At 46.0% G+C, this 19,131-nt stretch overlaps 1 protein-coding gene across 1 annotated transcript; it reads left to right on the plus strand.

The window, feature by feature from the left end:
• Positions 1–432: 432 nt before the first annotated feature.
• Positions 433–3,353, plus strand: LOC131293341 (cilia- and flagella-associated protein 91-like). The gene is made up of 3 exons (XM_058321420.1): positions 433–1,529; positions 1,600–1,756; positions 2,106–3,353. Exons 1-3 carry the CDS (start codon positions 433–435, stop codon positions 3,351–3,353), a joined length of 2,502 nt encoding a protein of 833 aa, XP_058177403.1.
• Positions 3,354–19,131: the final 15,778 nt, after the last annotated feature.

The raw sequence follows: 19,131 nt of genomic DNA on the forward strand, positions 1-19,131 counted from the left end.
GGAAGGAATTCCCCTCGTTCAGCATGTCGTTGAGACAACCTTGCTGCGTGTTTTCTACGATCCTGTGATCCTGTATCCTGTTGAAGTATTTTTGCTTTGGCAAAATACACCGTGTAACTGGGTCCAACACCTGTTGCATCGAAGCAACGTGTTGCTGAGCACGCCTCCATCTAGCAATTTGTTCCATGAAGTCTTCGTTACCTTGGCAACGCATCATGTTACGCGTTTGTTTATTTATCGATCAAATCGCGCCGGGGAGTGAACGCGTCGCGACCGGAAAAATTAGAACAACACCAGTCGTCGTCACCGTGCGCCCGGGTCGGTCACCTGTGTCTATCGGAATTTCTCGCCGAAGGAAAACCTCACTGGAAGCTATCAGTGGTGCGTAGTGAAGGAATTTTTAATTAAACTTGCTCCAGGAAGTGGTGAAAAATGACGTACCGAAGCCATAATGTGGGACCGTCGCGGGCCTTTGACCATATCTACGATCCGCTGTACGTGGCCTCGGACCAGAAGGACGTGTGTCGGGCGAATCACGCGGCGTTGGCGAAATCGGCCCCGATCGGCATATTTCCCGTGTACCAGTCGATGTTTAGTGAACTGCCCCGACTGACACGGAATCACTACGTGATGCACCGGAATCCGCTGCCGTACCATCCGGAGGTGCAGGTGACTTCGCTGAGGACGTACGGTACCGGTTACCCGGCGCAAACGCCAGACTCTTCCCGGGTACTCGGTTCCGAGCGGGCCAAGTTTTTCTGCCACCCAAACGCCGGCGAAACGGGATGTAACGTGCGGTACGCTCCGGAACACCACGGAGGGGATGAACGGGAGACGGAGTACTGCGGATGTGACTACGATGAGTCGACCGGCGACACCGGACAGCCACGGTTCCGTGAGGTTGCTTCGCAAACCGTCTTTCGGGAGTCGTCCGCTCAGACGCAACCATGGATGCCGACGGCCGTGTTGAAGGAGAACGTAATGCCGGCGGCCGAGATCGTGTACGTGGCGGAGATGCTGCAGCATACGCGCTTTCCCGGCGTGAACGAGGTGGAGATTGTGGAGCGAGCGCGCCGCAAACGCACCTGGGAGTACGCGCTAGGGGCTTGCGATTCGGTGGACGAGTGGCGCCAGCAGAAACTCGTGCTGCAGATCTTCGAGTGGGAGGAATGGGTCGCCCGGGAGCGCCAGATCGATCGGTATCAGATGCTGCGGCTGCAGCTGGTGGCCAAGATAATGGAGAAACGCGAACGGGACACTCACCAGGCGACCGAGGGTAAGATGGAGAATACAAAGCGACGCATCAACGAGGCCCGGAACCAGGCCATGCAGAAGCTGGAGGCAACGTTCGAGCGAAATTTGCGCAAACTCGAACGGAAGCGTCACGAGCAGAGTGTACGCCATGGTGCAAAGGAATGGCGGGGAATGGGTGGCACCGGTAGCTCGTTGGCGTTGGAGGCATTCTCCGGAGGAAGAAAGAAGTACACCAAGCAGTCATATGACTACGATCCCAATCTCATCGAAGTGGGGTAAGTTTGTGATTCATCGTTAACTTAATTTTTCCAAATAATCAAAATTATCCACATTACATACATTCAGACTGGCGAAATTGGAGAAAAAAACGGCCGTCGCACACAAGTTTGTAAACCCCCGAGATCAGCGTCCAGAGCTATGGAAGCCAAAGGAAGTTTGTCGTGAGTTCCAGAAGGGTTTCTGGTCCGATAATTTCTTGCGCAAGCTGTATGAATCACTGAAGGTAATAGTTTGGTAAACAGTTTTTAAATTTACGTAAAAAAATTTAAAAATTTAAAAAGTATTTAGTAAAAGTAGCACTTGATCTAAGGTCTAATTTTAGCTTTGCGATGGTCAAATTCAATGCATGCATCAGTTTTACTGGGAAATTTAAAAAATGTCAGCGTTGTTTCTTTTTTTTCTGTATGTTTTTTCATTTGTAAAATGCGTTTTTTTATGGTATTGGTCATTTAATCTTACGATTGGGGATTTTGTGCAATTTGCACAAGCATTAAATCAAACAAGTTTTTTATTTATATATTTTTTAAACCTATCACTCAATTTCTTGAACAAACTTCCACTTTTACTTTTAGCAATTCCGCAATCGAAAAGACAGCGAACGTGCAGCCCCCCAATGTTTGATAGTGGTGTCTTCGCCGACGGAAAGTCTCGTCGTGTCGCCCGTCGCAATGTCACCGGAAAGGGAAAACGATTCCCTCTATCAGCAGGCAGTTCTGCTGCAAAAGTTAATCCGGGGTCGCGCCACCCAGCTGATGATCCATCGCGACTACGCCAGCGAGCATGATCTGATGGAGGATCTTATCGCTTCCCATCGGCTTCCGGTGGTGGAAGAGTTCTTCCCGGCCGAAGGGTTGTCCACGGTGGCCGGCGGAAGTGTGCGCGAACGTTATCTGCACATCCTCAAGAACGAGCAGCTGTTGGACGCGTTCATCGAGGGTAGCTCGCACGCGCAGATGAGTTCGCTGATGAATACGCTCGAGCGGGAACTGACGCGGCTGCAACATGAGCGGAACACCCAGGCGTTCTATCTGCTTGCCGAACAGGAACGCTATTGCCGGGAATCGTCGTCCATGTTCGAGAGCTCTTCCGCCTTTGCACCGCCGGTTGACCGGAAATCGCAAGTAATGCAGGATGAGATGGCGATCTATCTGGAAAATGCGCTGCTCGAGCAGGCGGAAAATGTGGATGAGATGCGTGAAAAGATACATCAGTTGGTGCGCAAGTTTGACGAGGAAGCGGACCGACGCAGTGATGGGACGTCGCTGCTGAGCGCATGTGGACCGGGTCTCGGCACGGTTGGTGGGCGAGAGGAGCTCGTCTCGATTGCTGGTTCGTTGGCGGATGAAATGATTTTGCCGGATCTATTCCGTCGGACCGTTCGGGAAAGAATCAAATTCAAACAACAGCCGCACCTGGCGAACGTTCACGAGATACTCTACAATCGGCAAGAAGACGAAGAAACACGAGTGTCTACCGATGGCTCAAATGTGCAAAAAGCGGCCACGACCGATCAAAAGCAACCGGAAGACAGGCGAGTTGTGGACGGATTGCTCGATGGTATCATCGACCGAGCGGTGCAGCTTCCACCGGCTGCGACGGCAGAGTCGGCCTACTCGGAGAATGAAGTGGAAGAGCTTCCCGAAGACGAAGAAGAAATGGGCGGTAGTGACTTCTACGGGTTACACTTTGAAGGTGCGGAGGTGGAAGCTGATGAACAGGAAGAGGAAGAGGAAATCGGTCGTATGGCGAACGATCTGATCGAGGACATTCTAAGTCAGGTGCTGGATGTCTCCGAAGAGGACAATGCTGCTGTGCAATGAGAAAAATCAGCAAAAATGCGATTTTCATGTCATGTAGGTAATTCAGAACTATTTTAAAAAAATCAAAACTATGACACATAAATCTCACTAACATTTCCATCGTATCGAATCCATGTTTTTAACAATAAAGCTACTAAAAAATGACTCTCTGTATGCTTTAATTAAATTTCATAAGCAACCGTCAATTTAAACGTACGTACATGCTGTCAGTTGAGCTTCGATTGTGCCACGGCTATTTTACAGTGTTTCACAGGTCGATTTCATAATGGCAGCAGCAATTTTGAATTAAAGTTGTTGTGGCGAAGAGTATTCACAAAGGTTTGAGAAATAACGTAAATAAAAAGAATTAAGTTGTAAAGGGGTAATTTATGTTGAAATTGGAATCATGTTTGTTAAATTTTTTACCTTTATCTGTAAACTCTGTAAAGTAGCATAGACGCGTAGAACGCTAAACTGACAGCATTTTCAATTCATACTGCATAGAAAGCTCATTTTCATTTTTTTTGCCTGGAAAAGATGTTTCTTTTTGCGAAAAGCATAATTAACGAGCTATTTTCAAACAATTGAGGGTATTATGATTGGGAGCGCGGAAACGATAAACTTCTCGACGCTGGCCCATACAAAAGGTAAACAACACTTTGAAAAAAGCGAAAAAATGGCTGGGCGTCTCGACGATCCAAAACGACGCCACCTGCGTGTCGAGACGATGCGCGGATACGAAACGACGCGCGTCGTTATCGTCGAGCAGTTTCAAGCACCTCCTGGTCGATGGATCTCTATAGACCGTATGTGTCCGAAGCATATGTGGGTTCTATGGATCTTGGTATTTACCAAGAACATGATAATTCAGGATGCACTTTTCATATCAACGTTGTGTTTAGACAAGTCACTTTGATTTATTTAGCCATTTAGCCATAGTATAAAACACACCAATAACTCGATCGTTTTGAAAATTGATTAAAAATCAAAGTGCTCGAAACTTGTTAAAAAACTATATATTTATATACCTTGAAATACTTGTATAAATACCCAGGTTGCTATTCGAGCAAATATGCGGAAACTTTCGAGCAATAACGCGGAACTGGATCATAATACCCTCAAATGTCGATTTGATTTGTTTAAAACATAAATGATTCTTGCATCCCATCATTGAAAATGAAAAAAGCTGAGCAGAGAATGAGTTTGGGGTACGCTCATCGGTTTCGATAATTTTTCGATATAATTTTTTATGGTTTTTAATGTCCCTGTCTATTCTAATGCATAACGATGCCACATTAGAAATGTTTCATTTTCATTTGACTGCGCCCATGCCCAATTATGCAGCCATTACCATAAACCAGCGCCATCGGCCAACCGCCCGCTCCGGCCCCGTTACATCTCATTTGCTACCAAATTATGCACATCCAATGGCCAATGTTGCTTGCACGCCTGCAGTGATTTGGGCGGTTAGCTAGCGGGTCTCCGCCGTAAGGATTATCGGTGCCCATTGCCATCCCACTCTCTCTCTCTCTCTTTCTCTCCGAGATTCCAGACGGCTGGGCTTACGGGGATTACTTGAGCGACGTGTTGCACAGCCCGAACCCGTTCGTAGGGGGCGAGGGGCAAGATGGAACACCGGTGAATTTGAAAGCTGAATCACTGGCGGCAGCCCGAGGGATAGAAACGATTTCGCCGCAGATTTACAGCCATCCGTCGTAAATGAATGGAAGTTTGATTATCGAATTAAGCCCAAAACCGGCACGATGTCGGTTGGAAAGCGATGGCTTTACGTGCGGATACAGAAGACTACCAAATATCACGGAGGCGCAAGGTGAGGCATGGCATAGCACGGAAATGATCGTAATGCCAACAGGCAGCAGATTTGCCGCCATGCTGGCAACCGGTAGCCCAAAGTTTGCCCATGTGCTGAAATCTAATTGTTTGCCCGGGGACCGGCTCACCGAGCGCACACTGTTGCATTCCACTCTCCGGGTGGGATCCGTTTTCCGATCGTGTGTGGTGGATTTTCTGGTTTTAAAATCGACCAAAGCTGGTGCTTCCGGCCGGGAGAGGGTTTCTGGTGGTTGGGAAAAACGCGACACTCGTGATGCCTTCACGCCAACTGTGCCAGCACCCGAAAGGGCAAGTTTTCTAGTCGTGCAATCAAGCGAGGATTTAATCATATCTGCCGGTGATTAGATGGGATGTTTGTCGTGGAAATTGCAGTTGCAGCTGATGAAGTTGTTTGCAGTTGACGGTGAGCAACAGCGAAGAATGAAGAACGGCAGAACGCGACTGAGTCGAGGGCACATCGCTTAACTTTATGTTCAAGTTCTTGAGATTCATTACGGATAGAGTCGTTTTTCTTCAAATCCTTTTTTTAACCCACACATTCGTTGCCCATTTCCCAGCACGGAATATAGCTAGTTGGGAGGGAAAAATCAAATCGTTTCATTAAATAATTCACTGCCCTTTGCCCTTTTCTCTTTGCTTCCTTCGCAAGTTATCAAAACTTCGTCAAACTTCATTTGATTGCAATGAAAGTATAATAAAAGAATCGGGCGAACCTTCTCGTCCCCATCTCGAGGAAACTTCTGTCGATGCAGATGCGGGTCTCTGTGCACTCCCGGTTCGAGTTGCCGCGATCTTACTACCAGTCTGCCATCGTTCGTACAGTACATGCATATCTTTCGCCGCTAGTGCAACCCCCTTCTTTTCTACGCCCTGACTTTGCTGTCAAAATCATCGTGTGACAGCTTGCACAATCAGTCACAGGCTCATCGGAATGGAAATATCAAACTTGAGCATTCTGCAATCAGACATAAAATCATTCAACTTCTCTCAAGCTCTTGCTCCTCGACGCCAAAGGAAGTCCCCGGGAGTCCCTGGCTGCGTCCCGTAAGGTACCAGGCGCTGGTGGGGAAGTGCGATGCGAAGAAGTTTCGGTCGGTTTCAGCGAAGGAAAATTTACATACAATCAGATTCAGAAATAGTTTTCCCTTTTTTCCGCCCGCCCATTTTTACCCCCCACCAGTCCAGACCCTCCAGGGGATATGCAACCGGACGATGATGGATGGTAGAAAGTCCGGGCTAAGCGAATGAAGAGAATTGTGGGTTTCGAGGCAGAAAAATCCAACAGCAACATCCATGGCCTGCCGAGGATTGCGCCGGGCTGTACAATTGCAGCAGATTGCACAAGCACAAGCCCCATTCCAAGGCAATGTCCGATGGCGCTGCAAAAGCGTTCTGCAAGTTTTCCAGTTGTCTGTTTTCTTCCCTTTCCGTTCGGCAGTTCCTTCGAATGCGCCTTTGTCTCTTCTCCAACTGGGCCGGTGTATCATAAATCGCTCTTTGGTGTGTTGAATGACAGCATCTCCCGTTCGACGAAGGAACCGAAAGAAGGAACGGGGATGGATGGAGGGGGAGGGGACACAAAGGGAACCAATGTCGCGGTGCATCGTCCTACACGAGAAATCGAATAATCCTCACCGGGATTGGCCCGGCTGAGGACTGGTGCCAGAAGCTGGTGTCTTCCTTCCCAAAACCGGATGCAAAATGGCGACGGACCGGAAGTATCCGAGAGCTACCGAACGATAGGGTAACAACTGTCCAGTTGACTCCGGCAAGCCCTCAGAGGGACTTGCCTAGCAGAAAGGGTTTCGTTCAGCTGTTGTGTCCATCTGCGGTGTTCGAGCACTGGAGCATAAATTGCTGTCGTCTGTCGTTCTGCTGCTCCGTCAGATCGCCACTGTGGCTTGAAGACGAGCATCCGAAATGCATTAAAAACAATCCTTACGGTTCTTATGGGCTCCCGAAACATACCATGTTGAAAGGCTGCTGGATTCTTTATGTTTATAAAATTGTATGCACAAGAAGATAATAAAATTTCTTGAAATTATACACACATGACGATTGCAAAAGGTTGTGAGTTCTCTAAACTTAACCTTATCGTTTTTCATGCTCCTGCATCTATCAGGATTGTATGTGGAAGTCTACGAACATACCAAGTTTGAACTTAGCATAGATCCGCAATATTTAAAATAGTTGAACTGCAAAACAGAGTATAGATTTTATACATAAAATAGACCAGCTATTAACCCACTACTCTTTTTTTTGCAGCAGATTCATTGAGGGTTCATTGAAAAGTTTCTCTTGCGTACGTTTTTATGTCATAGGTATTAAACCTAGTTCTCAAAGAAAATGTTTGAAAACTCTAGTTATTTCTATAACAGTTTTAAATCAAATGCAAAATCGGGGAGTTTAAAACAATTCACTTAAGTAGTCAGATTCATAGACTAGTGTTTAGTAAATGTAAAATACTTTGCCAAAATATTCTATTATTTTTTTATAAACAATGCAGTATACAAGTAATAAGTAGATTTTGTTTAGTTCTTCAATATCTGTATTTTATTTTCTTTTCCCCTTTTTTCTATTGCTCTTTAATGCTAAGAGATTCTTGGGTTATGTCTTATAAGCGAAAGAATGAGCATAGCACAATCGAACATTGTTTGAAAATGTTAACTTCACGAAACGTTGCAAGTCTATGAAATGATTTCATCAGAAGCACATAGACCGATGTCTTATGGTGCAAATAAACCTCCATCAGAAAACTGTCAAATGATCATCCATCCAAAGTTGTGCTGCGGTTTCTTCTAGCAATGCAATGGAGGCCATCAGGACGATTGCATCGGAAAGGGTACTGCTCGTCGGGTATGCCATCTCGAATGTTCGACTTTGTTTTTCCACCCAGGTGGTCACCGTCCGAGTGGGTGTCCCTGCGTTGCTGCTCATGCTTCACTTAAAGCTCGCGCTGAATGCTTGCATGACAGGGTGGCGATTTCATGGTTTCGTTCAGGTGAGGAATCCCGTTCGCGCGAACAAGAGGAATGCTTTCATCGATAGAAGGAATAAAATGGTGGCAAAACATGGACACACTTTGCTTTTTGCGTGATGCAAACCGATGGGAGTAGGGAGTAGTCGTCTGTCTATTATGCCAACGATCATACTCGAGCTGGCAATCTGAATTTTCTTTGTCCGCTTAGTATGCAGAAAAACCCATTTTTTCGCTCGGAATTGCTCGGAAAAGTGATGAGTTTGCACGATCTGTGCCGAGGTGGTTTACAATGCTTCTGCTTTTCCAACGTGTGTCCCTTTCCGTCCGGTGATGGGAAAACAGTTCTAAAAAGCTGAACTGCTCGAACGTGTGTCCGTCGGTTTTCGTTTATGTTCCTCCACCAGTTGCTTGGCTGGCGTTCGTCCGTTGCTGCGCGTTCCCCGAAGAATGTTCGCTTTACGCTTAAAAAATACAGACACTACCGAAATCTACGTTTCGGGAAGTGTATTTTTTTTTACGATTTTGGTTTTTCGTTTCAATTTTGCATTCGCGCCGATTTTGCGTTTTGTTCGTGCGCGTGCACAACGGAATCGCATAAATACGTACCACAACGAAGGCAAAAATCCCACAAATTGTTTACGGGAAGAGCGAGATTGACCAGTGTTTGCGTTCACTCGAAGCGGCGGGAAATATTCGCGACGGGCGGGCGAATGTTTGCGTTTGTCCTCCGACATCGTCTTGATGTGTTCCGGGTGTGGGCAACCCTCCCGACGAAGGTTCGTTCCCAAAGGACGAAATTAGATTTAGGACTAAGCGTTTTCGCTTCAACTTTTCCACTTCAAGTTTCTTCCGGGAAAACACGGACCATCGGGCCCATGTTGGCGGTCCGTCCGAAGGACTTCCTTTGCTTGCCAATTTAAATCATCGCATCCCGGGCAATAAGGCGGGATTTTGTGCGGGATTGTTTGTTGAGCATATTTTATTGCGCATTCACGTCCCGGAAGGGCCCGAATGGTGGAGGGGGAGCAACGGGGAGAGGGTTGGAGGTGGTGTAGCCCTGAACAGGCCGGCAAACTTTGTGCGATGAAAATGGGTGGTGGTCAGGAGAGTGGTCAAAGCAAGGATGCAAATGTACGCAGAATTACTGGACATGTCATCGGAGATGGAAAATTTATTTCTTTTACCACTCCTCGACGGAGGTTTCCACGCAGAGGGAGGGGACGAGTACATGGTTTCGGAATTTGTAAAATGCTCACGCACACGCATCGTATTTTTCGGTGGACACGCACATCCCTCCCCGTCCCACCAGCTATTCGTGCCCGCTCGGGTGGACTTGTTTGAATGATAAATGATGGACCCCATTATTCATGTGTGCGCGCGTGCAAGGAAGCGATGCGTGAATGAATGCAGTTCTGCATATTTGCGGACCGGGGTTTTGCAACACGCTTGGGGGGATTTATTTGTTTTCTTTTTTTTATTTGGGTCGGGATTCTTTTTGCGTGCCGGTTCAACAGCAAATTATAATTGCATGAGCCTGCGTTGTTTTCCGTCCAGGTTGTATGATGCTTCGACAAAGAACGGTCATGCAACATTTTTGGACCAATCGCTTCTGGTGACAGCTTTAATATTTTCTTCACCAACAGTTGGGCAGTTTCGGTTTTGGTCCAGGTGCAATTATTATCTCATTTTACTAATGGACATTTCAATTTAATTTCAACTTTTCCAGCCCTCACTTCCGCTATCTTTCATGCAGTTTGAACTTTTACTCTCTACTTTATTGTTATTCAGCAGTAAACATTTACCTTTTAGGTTGAAATTGGTTACCAACGATTGTGCTAAATGTATTCAGAATTCAGTAAGCCGGGACGTAGTGTGAAAATTTATTTTGACATTTGTTGTGAAGTTAGTTGTTGAGCGATACTAGGGTTAATTTTTGTAAATAATAAAACAGTTTTCAATATAATATTCTTTTAAATTTATTTTTAACTTTTTGATGAAAGCATCAGTAATGCTTGGGTTTGGCAGGTATTATTGTATGACACTGCTTTAAAATGTAATTAACCACATTTATTTACAGACCATGAATAACATAATTTACGAGTTCAGCAAACGTAATGAGTTATACAGTTCAAACTGAAAATAATGGAATAGCTAACGCTATTAAAATGTCAGTCTTTATCTTGGACACACCCATTTACCTTGCCATTGCAGTTCAGTAATGTGTGCTACCTTCACCCGGGCGGTAAACTCTGGCTTTAAAGTTAAGTGAACTGAAGATGATTACAACACGGCGCATGCACAATGCACCGGCACGCACCCAAACGAGCGTGCAGCTCCGGTTTCGAGGCAGACACTAATAGAAATAAATTTTCCTCTGTATGCGAGCACCACCATTTTTCTCGCTCAACTTGCTTCGCAGGTAGTCTTGGGATGCGCCCCGAAAACTCGAGCTCGCTTCTTTAATGGATTGCATTCTGTTTTCTATTGTTTCACCCCGACCGGCGCTTGATGAATTGCAGGATAGGATGGATCTAATGGGAGCTTACGGAAGGAAATAAATGTGCACTCAGTGAGAGCTTCCGAGTGAAGCCGAAAAGCTGGGCTTCGAGTCGAGTGGCATCAAGCTTTCGCTTAGTTTGGCGTGGCGATAAGTTTGGCTTAACAATCGGACACCTTTTAGGAATGGATCCTATCTGTTTTGCGAAAACCCATAACAATTTTTTCCCCCATGTGAGAAAATCGATGAAAGAATTCAGTGAAAAAAGGTACAACACTATGGCGTATGACGTCTAAAAAAAAGAAAATCCTATTCTTTTCACCAAAGATAGATTGGAAGGTGTTCTTCTCGTTTTTCTGCGGAATTTATCTTTCCTTTCATCCACCAAATCTATTTGCACCAAAAAGAGGACACTCTGCTATGCATCTGTTAAACCCGTGCTCTTAACTTCTTCCACCTTGGCTTCCCCCGTTTCCCAAATCCAACGACCTTTCTCGTAGGAGCAAAACGAATGCAAAATGGAAGAAAAATGTGGCCAAAGCGAATGGTGGAGTGAACCGAGATATAAATTCAATCCCTAGTTTTTTCGTTTCCGTTTTCTTTTAAAGGGCGCGTAGGGTTAATTCGATGCACTTCCACCAAGAAGAGAAGTGGAGTGGTGTGCTTTCCCACGAGGAACTATCTGCTGGTCGACAGAAACTTACGACCAACGATGAACCAACGCTTATCTTGTAGAGGGATGGTAGAAATGCGTGGTACTTTAAAGTGGCCTCAAGCTACGGGAGCTCCTACGAGGGAGAATTTTTTAGGAAAGCTTGGAAAATCCGAGGCAAAAAATGGCTGACTCCCACCAAACAAACGCTGAAACGAGTTGTGGGTGTGACCTTTGCTACCTCCCCTCACCTCTAGCGGGTGGAAAAATCCGGCAGCGGGACAAAAAAGGCTTTGGTAGGAGTTCGATTCGAAAGAAAACGGAACCGTCGAGAATTGCGAGAAATGTGGTGTTGCATCGTTGTTCGTTTGCTGTTTCGTTTCAACAATTTTTAGGTCGTTTATTTCTCCATGCTTTGGCCTTCGTTTTTGGGATTCGGCTCTTGGGTTTTTGTCGCTTTTCTTCCCGCAGTATCAGTCGGCACAAAGTTCATCTGCACGCTTCCCAACCGCTGAGGCTGTATGGCCTTGTTGGCAAAAAAACGCTGGCACCTCCGGGAACGTGGCAAATGGCGTTCCGTCCGGGCCGTGGAGCACCGGGACGAAAGCCGGGCAAAGAAAAGCAATTTAACTTTACTCTTCTGCTTCATCTTCACCACTTGGCGCTTCGGTTCCATTGGCCTTACCGTGAGAGAACGATGGAAAATACGGCTGCCAGAAAATAAAACCACTTTCCCAATCCATCTCACTTGAGGGTTTGGGAAGGGAGCCCTGTGTCATACTTCCCGGAGCTCGAAGAAGCCTTTCATTTTTTCCCATTATATATGAGCCTTTTCGTTTGCTTTTGTCTTGCCAGGGCAAGGTCCCGATTCTCCCAGCGCAGCTGTGGGTGGTTGTTTCAATATCTTTGCACCATTTTCCAATTCACCCGGCAGCACTATAGTGCTTTTCCATCTGTATTTCATTTTTGATTCCACGGCTCTTAACCGGCTGCCAGCGTTTTAATCTACGGTTCACTCGCAACAGACCTGAAGCGTTCCGTACCACCCGGAGTCTTGCTTTTCTCTCATCCTTCCGAGCAATTTTCCTCTTCACGTGGATGGGGAGAAAACAGATGTTAAACAGTATATTTTATGCTGGCGCTGAATTGAGAAATTTATTTCCGAACGTCCCATGATAGTTTGGGGGTGAGTTGTGTGGTGGAAATGTATTAATTTCTTCTGCTAAGTGGGGCCTCTCGAATGGCCAAACCCTTCAATTCTATAATATATGTTTTGTATTATAATTGAAATTAAATGTTGATTCAATACAGCTGAAACCAATGTGAAAACTTTTTTTCTAACGATTCACTTGGAATATAGAATTGTTCAAATTTTTTCGCTACATACAATTTCTTTCCGTGTTCGACGAAAAGTATGCACAAATTGCATTGTTTTTGTACGAATTTCTTATTCGAGGTACATATACAGCAGGAAAAAGTTTCCGTAAGCACGAGCCGCCAATGATAATGCTGAATTTGTTTACGGTAGTTGAACGTTGGTTTTGCTACGCGGTGGAAACTTTGCCAAACCAAGTCACGTTCGCGCTTCCCACGAAACAATAAAAGTGCGAAACTGACAGGAGCATGCAACACCCGCCAGTTTCTGCACCCACGTCAATGTGCGAGGTTAATGCTTTTGTTTTTTGGTTGCTTGCGTTTTTTTCACTTTCAAGAGATCGAAAGATTTTCACTTGAAGCACTGAATAAACTATGCGAACTTGCGTGATGGTGGTTTGCTGCTGTGGTTAGCAGAAGCATGCTAGAGAGTGCTTTAGTTGGGAGGTAACACCAAATCATTCTTTTTGCATTTGCCAGCGTCAACAAGGTGCTGCGATCGGTTAAACCTGTGTATATATTATAGGATGAAAAAAGTTTCAGTTTTCGTACCCGTTTGAGCGATCTGCATGCACTGGCATCCCGGAACGTGGAGCATAAAATCCCACACTGGCAACACTGCCTGGTAACTGTTTTTCCCGGTACCCGCCAAATAAATCATGAATAATCCAAGTGTGCAAGCTTTTCCCGTTGAACTCCGAAAAATGAAATGCAAATCCATCCGGATGTACTTTATCTTTTAACTTTTTCCCTCATCAGCCCGCGTCCGGATCCTTCCGTTCTGTTCCTTCGCCATGTTCGCTCGCCTTGGAGCGGTTCTTAAAAGTGGCATTTTGCATATCGCAACCACCACGCACGGCAATATAAACACGACCAAACGTGGTCCGCGTCAGTTTTCCAGCGCAGCTCGTTTCGTTCTTGTGCTGTTGCCCGGCTATATCCAGCATCGCTTTCCGGGCGCTTCGTCACAGAGATTTTGGAAAATAACTTCCGCGAACTTTCGGTCTCTGTTCCGTTCGACAAAAGGATGGAAAGCACCATGAAAGATCAATATAAATATAAATAAACAAAACCAACGGGTAGAGGTACCTAAGTGACTCGGTTGCACAAAAACCGAATCTTCAACCGAGTGTGTCTGCTCGTGCATGGTGATGATTTGGAATTGCCAAAAGTGGAACTGATGTGAGTGATCTAAGTGAAGGTTGATGCTGTGCCATGCAATCACGTTGCGTGGTGCTAAATGCGAAATAGAACATTTATAATAAATAGGGGAAGGGTTTGGGTAATATCCTTTGCCTAAGCGAAAATAACAAAAAATTGAAATCTAAACATGCTAATCTATATTTGAACATCTTCCCAGTACCATATTATTTACCAACAAAAAAGTAATCTAAATTTATATTAATATAAATTTTTAATAAACCACAGGTTTTCGGGGGAACTGTTGGGAAATAGACGTTTACATATATGCTTATTGTATCACGTTCGTCCAGTTTTGCAAACTTTCATTGTTTCTTAAACATTTCCAATTTAAAAAAATATATTTAGTTGATTTTGTAGGGAAACAAGGTTCTATAAAAATTAAATTTCTTGGTTAATTTAATTATTTAGCACGACATCCCCTAGTGGAACAAGGCCTCTCTCCGAAGAGAGTTTGTGTGACCGAAAGACGGTATATTATAGATCGGTGGTCAGCCGTTCGTAATACCGGATGATGCCAGACTCGAGATTCGATCCCACACCTGTGGTGTGGTGTTTCCTCGCGCTACCGCTGCGCCATGGGCATCCCCACACACTATTAGTTTGTGTAAATTGTGGTTCATTAAATGATGACACATAAAAAAAATGCAAAATCTAGAGTAGATGAGATTTTAAAAGATCCTTAAATAAATTCATTGATCAGTTTCTATAGATCTATAACTTCACATTCATATCACCGCGATGCGTTTCAATAAAAAACCGTGAAATACCCATCATCCCGGGGGTGAGATATGCGCTGCAAAGTCCACGAATACTGTCACGTCGCTCGCAATTTCAGCAATTGACCTGCGCGCACCGGTTTCCTTGCGGGAAATGTGTGACCCAAATTCCTGCCAGCCTTCCCGTGCACGGCATACTCTCACAAAACGACCTCCACCTGGCTTTTCATGCCCCCTCTCCCTATCCATTAAATCAGTTGGACGTTCCGAGGCGAACAGAGGTGCAGCCTACTCATAAGCGTAGGCCCCACGAACAACTACCAGCTCGGTGGTATGATACGAGCCGAATGCTTTCAGGTATTTCCATCGACATTATTTGTCGAACTCATAAAACACATGGAGCATTCTCGGAAAGTTTCATCGGCGAGTTTTTAGACAATGCGCCAAAGCCGTCCCCGTTCAACGGTCGTCGCTGTGCGAAAGACGAACGAAACGCCGGTTTGGGACCCGGCCGGTGCAGCCCGACCTGGTTTGGCACTGTAGGTATGTTGCTTTTGGGGCCCAAAGAAAAATGATAGAACACTGGCACCTGCTCTCGGCGATGCAAACGGTAAAGAAAAACATTCATAAATTTAGTTTCATCAAGCTGATGCTGCAAGAATAACTTTCCATCGAACTTCCATTCGTTGGGTGCATGAAGCGGTCGGGAGGTTTGGTCTGCTGAAATGCCCCTAACTTGCGTGGACTTTCGTGTATGACGGTACCGCTAGCCGTCAGCATGTTATGAACTACCAGGCGCCTCCATTTGCAAACTTTTTTTCGGTTCGCTTCGGGTGACTAGGCGTCTCCATCGGCAAAATAGTACAGATTGCTACCGAAAACTCCCACCAACGCAAGGGGAGGGACGTGAGCGAAGGTGATTGCTGGTGGGCACAAAATGGTCGAGGTTTTTATCCCTCATTCCGCTCGTCACAAGTTGCGCCCATTTGACGATGGCAAACATGTCGATGATGACGATGGCCATGATGATGATGATGATGATGCTGCTGTTTTGATTCAACGTGCACACTTGCTGTACCAGCGGTGTTGGCCAGTTTTATCTACCCTCGCCTATCTCATTACACACGATGGACAAAGTTATGATGATACTAACGAAAATATTTACGATCGCCCACACGCCCCTACCGGGTTTCAGCGTAGTCCAAAAGCCCTCGGGGCAAGGTGGAAAATTAAAGTTATTTTTTCATTGCTTCCCTTCCCTTTGCCGTTCGCTTTTTTATCCATTATACCAAGTTACACCAGTGTGGTTTTTTTTTATTATTTTCAACAATTTTGCTAACCGATTTATGGTGAAATATTTCTGCATTTTGGAACGGTGCCCGTTTGATGCTGGCTTTCACCACGTGATTTCTGACGGATCGTTGAACAAACCGGTCCCGAGAGGTGAAAAAAGGGACAAAGGGTTGTTGGGTAATGGTGTTTTTATCCTGATGGGTCAGTTTCCCGTAGTTTGTTGGTCGAGTTGGTCAAGTAGGTTATTTTTCATTCGTTCGCGGTTTTGCTGCCAGCCCGCGTACATTCATTGGACCATGATGATGCGGTTGTTCATTAAATAATTTATCAAACCAAGCATGTTACTGGTTGCACCGTCACGTGATGCACTTTTGTGCAGTGGATCAAGAATAATTAGACATTTGACGAGGTGCTCTACACACGTGATCACGGCGGTGTTGCGAAAGAGTCCACCACATCCACAAGAGAAAAGGAAAATTGGGAATTATACCATCGAGTTTTCTATTCATATCTAGAATTAAAATATTTATGTTGCATTGAGAAAACATTGATGAATATTTCTCAAACTGTCTTAGAAGGAAACCTTCCCAATCAGACAGCCAAAAGTTGCTCGCAATCGGTTACGAATGCCGAAAAAGGGGATTCAGGTGTACCGCTATCAAAGAGAAATATTTAAATCTTTCCTAAAGCAACCCAACCGACCGAATTTAGCTGGCCTTTGTTGTTCGCCCTTTGATCGAACCGCGCTCTCTTGCGTTGCCATCGTCTTTCCCTTCCCACCACGACACCCGCTTCAATATGGCGCTTTCAATGAAACCCGCTTCCCTCGGTGATGTTTTCTTTCACTTTTCGATGGTTTGGCAAACAGGAAGACTTTTCGTGATTTCGTGCACGAAAACGAAAATGGATAACGTGCAGGGCTAACCTTTCGACTTTTCCGATAACAACGCTCAAAAACAGCGAACGATCAAAGTCGGGGCTCTCCTTTCGGGCGGAATCAAAACGTTGGAAGGGGTGCGGTGCGGGTTGAGCAAGATGGAGAGGAAAAACTTTATATCTCCCGCCACCATTCGAGCTTCCATTTCCGGTGCGAATGGGAAGCTGGTGGAAGAATGTTCTTGGTGAACACATTTTGAATGGATTTCAGGTTCGACAAACGGACCTTGGGAAACTTGCCAACACGTTGGGGAGTGCTTCTGCTAACCATTCACAGCACGGCAAACTCACCGGAAAGCCGGGACAGGACCAGTGTAGCGAGATGCCGTGCCGACGGATGGTAACGAGGGCAGGACACTCGGACGGACCGTTTCAGATGTGGTTTTCCGTGGTTTCAGTTTCAAGCTCACGCCACATGGACAAGGTTTCGGTGTGCCGATGTAGCAAAGGCCGGATCCGGAAGCAGGTTCAGCTTCTCGTTCTCGCACGCTCTGCTTTTCAGGGTGTGCCTTTGCAGCCGTGCAACATGTGCCGCATGTATTTATATATGAGCTCACATTACTCATTTATACGCACAGAGTGCTGCTAGGACGTGGGGCAAGCTTTCCCCTAGCCTCGCCCCGGGCCAAGGGAGGGGGGGACCATGATTATAAATCAATAAAATATACACTCCAGCATGGAACGGTGGACGGTGGCAGCCACATAAATAATCATCAGAGCCCACGCGCTGCCCGAAGCTGGCGATTATCGGCTGAAGAGTCATCAAGGCTCGACGGTGGGGAAGTTTTTCCGGCCGATGGAAAATGCACTACCGGTGGTTTGAGGCTGCAGCGCAGCGTCGGTGTCCGGATTCAGGAAATACCAGAATGTATCAGAGTACTCTTTATTACCGACTCTGCAACTCGCTGTTTCTCTTTTGCACCTTCTGCGACACGAGGCAACCTGAAATAGCAATACCCTTCCCGTTCGTACTTACCGGCATTGAAATGGTTAAGTGAAAATTATTCCAATCCATCGACTGACGATGGCCGACACGGAATTAGATGGCATTCCAGCAACTACCAGCTGGTGTATGGCACGGGAAAGCGGAGGGGGGAAAAGGGTAACAGCACTGGTACTTAGTGCAACTCACGCCCAGCTTCCAGTGAGTGGGTACTTCAGGTAAAGGTTTTTATTTTATTTAACGTTGCTATTTGATCGATGATACTCGAAACATTGGAAAATCTCTCATTAGGATCAGTTAAGTGGGAAATGCGTTCGTGCCAGAAATATCCTCGTAGTGAAGTTTAGCCAACCTTGCATGCCAGTTTCAGCCTGTTGAAACAACCCATAAGTGTTGAAAAATGAAACTGGAATCAGTACAGCTATGCTCCTCTGAAGGGGCCTTATAGTGCGAGACCCTCAAGCGACAGAAATCGTCCGACGCAAACCCATTCTCCGAGCGTTGCAACGCTTAAGCACAACTTTAATGGCAGGTGCAATAAATGCAAGCCACATAATCAAACTTCCGACAGCAGCGGGGAGTAAAACAATTGAAAAGAATAATATAAAAGACCTCCGACTAACTTCCCTCCGGCAGTAAGCAGCCCAATCGGAGTAAAGTTTGTACTAAGTTTTCCATTTTCATAACCGGATAAGTTCCGGTCACTCACCCCCTCCCGGCCAGCGACAGAAAATAGCTTCAGCTTACGGGAAGGTCTTAAAAGAAAAAAAAAACGAAACAACGACAACAAAACTGAAATAAAACGCGCCGGAAGTAAAGATGGAAAACAAACGGCACATAAATTCCGACATTCTCGCACTGGTAACAATTTTCGTCGAAAAGTCGAAAACTTCTTGCGGGCGATTTTCATTGTCGGGGAGTGGGAAGTGGAGTAAGGTGGATGGGAAGGAAGGGTGATGTCTACTTGCGTCCCGCACTTCCAATGGTTGAACCGGGCTGGTGTGTTAATGTGTGCCGTATCGCGATTGTGTGAGTTTGAAGGAGAGACCGGTGGAATGCGAGATTTCCCCCCCCAAATCTATCTATGCTTCACTCCTCTGGCATACACGGTTTTTCTGACACCGAAAAGTTTTCCCATCTGAAAGGGGCGGGTGGAAGGATGCTGTGGAAGGAAAAACAACATAATGGAAGCGGAATACCAAAGCCGACCATTTACGGAGCATTTGAAGGGCACACCGGGGACCCGGGGTGGGATCGATCGGACCGTTGGCGGGGAGGGGAAGGCTTGGGGAGTATGGGTGCTTCGGTTGAGGGGAACATGGCCGGAGGCCCGGCAGCAATAAAATGGTCT

The sequence above is a fragment of the Anopheles ziemanni genome, chromosome 2 (genome assembly GCF_943734765.1).
Source record: "Anopheles ziemanni chromosome 2, idAnoZiCoDA_A2_x.2, whole genome shotgun sequence".
NCBI lineage: Eukaryota > Metazoa > Arthropoda > Insecta > Diptera > Culicidae > Anopheles > Anopheles ziemanni.

What these genes read in the sequence shown, in the direction of transcription:
- LOC131293341 (XM_058321420.1), top strand. Translation starts at nt 433, where the DNA reads ATGACGTACCGAAGCCATAATGTGGGACCGTCGCGGGCCTTTGACCAT. An exon ending in CCCAATCTCATCGAAGTGGG is followed by an intron (nt 1,530 to 1,599) that starts GTAAGTTTGTGA and finishes ACATACATTCAG; the next exon opens with ACTGGCGAAATTGGAGAAAA. An exon ending in AGCTGTATGAATCACTGAAG is followed by an intron (nt 1,757 to 2,105) that starts GTAATAGTTTGG and finishes TTTTACTTTTAG; the next exon opens with CAATTCCGCAATCGAAAAGA.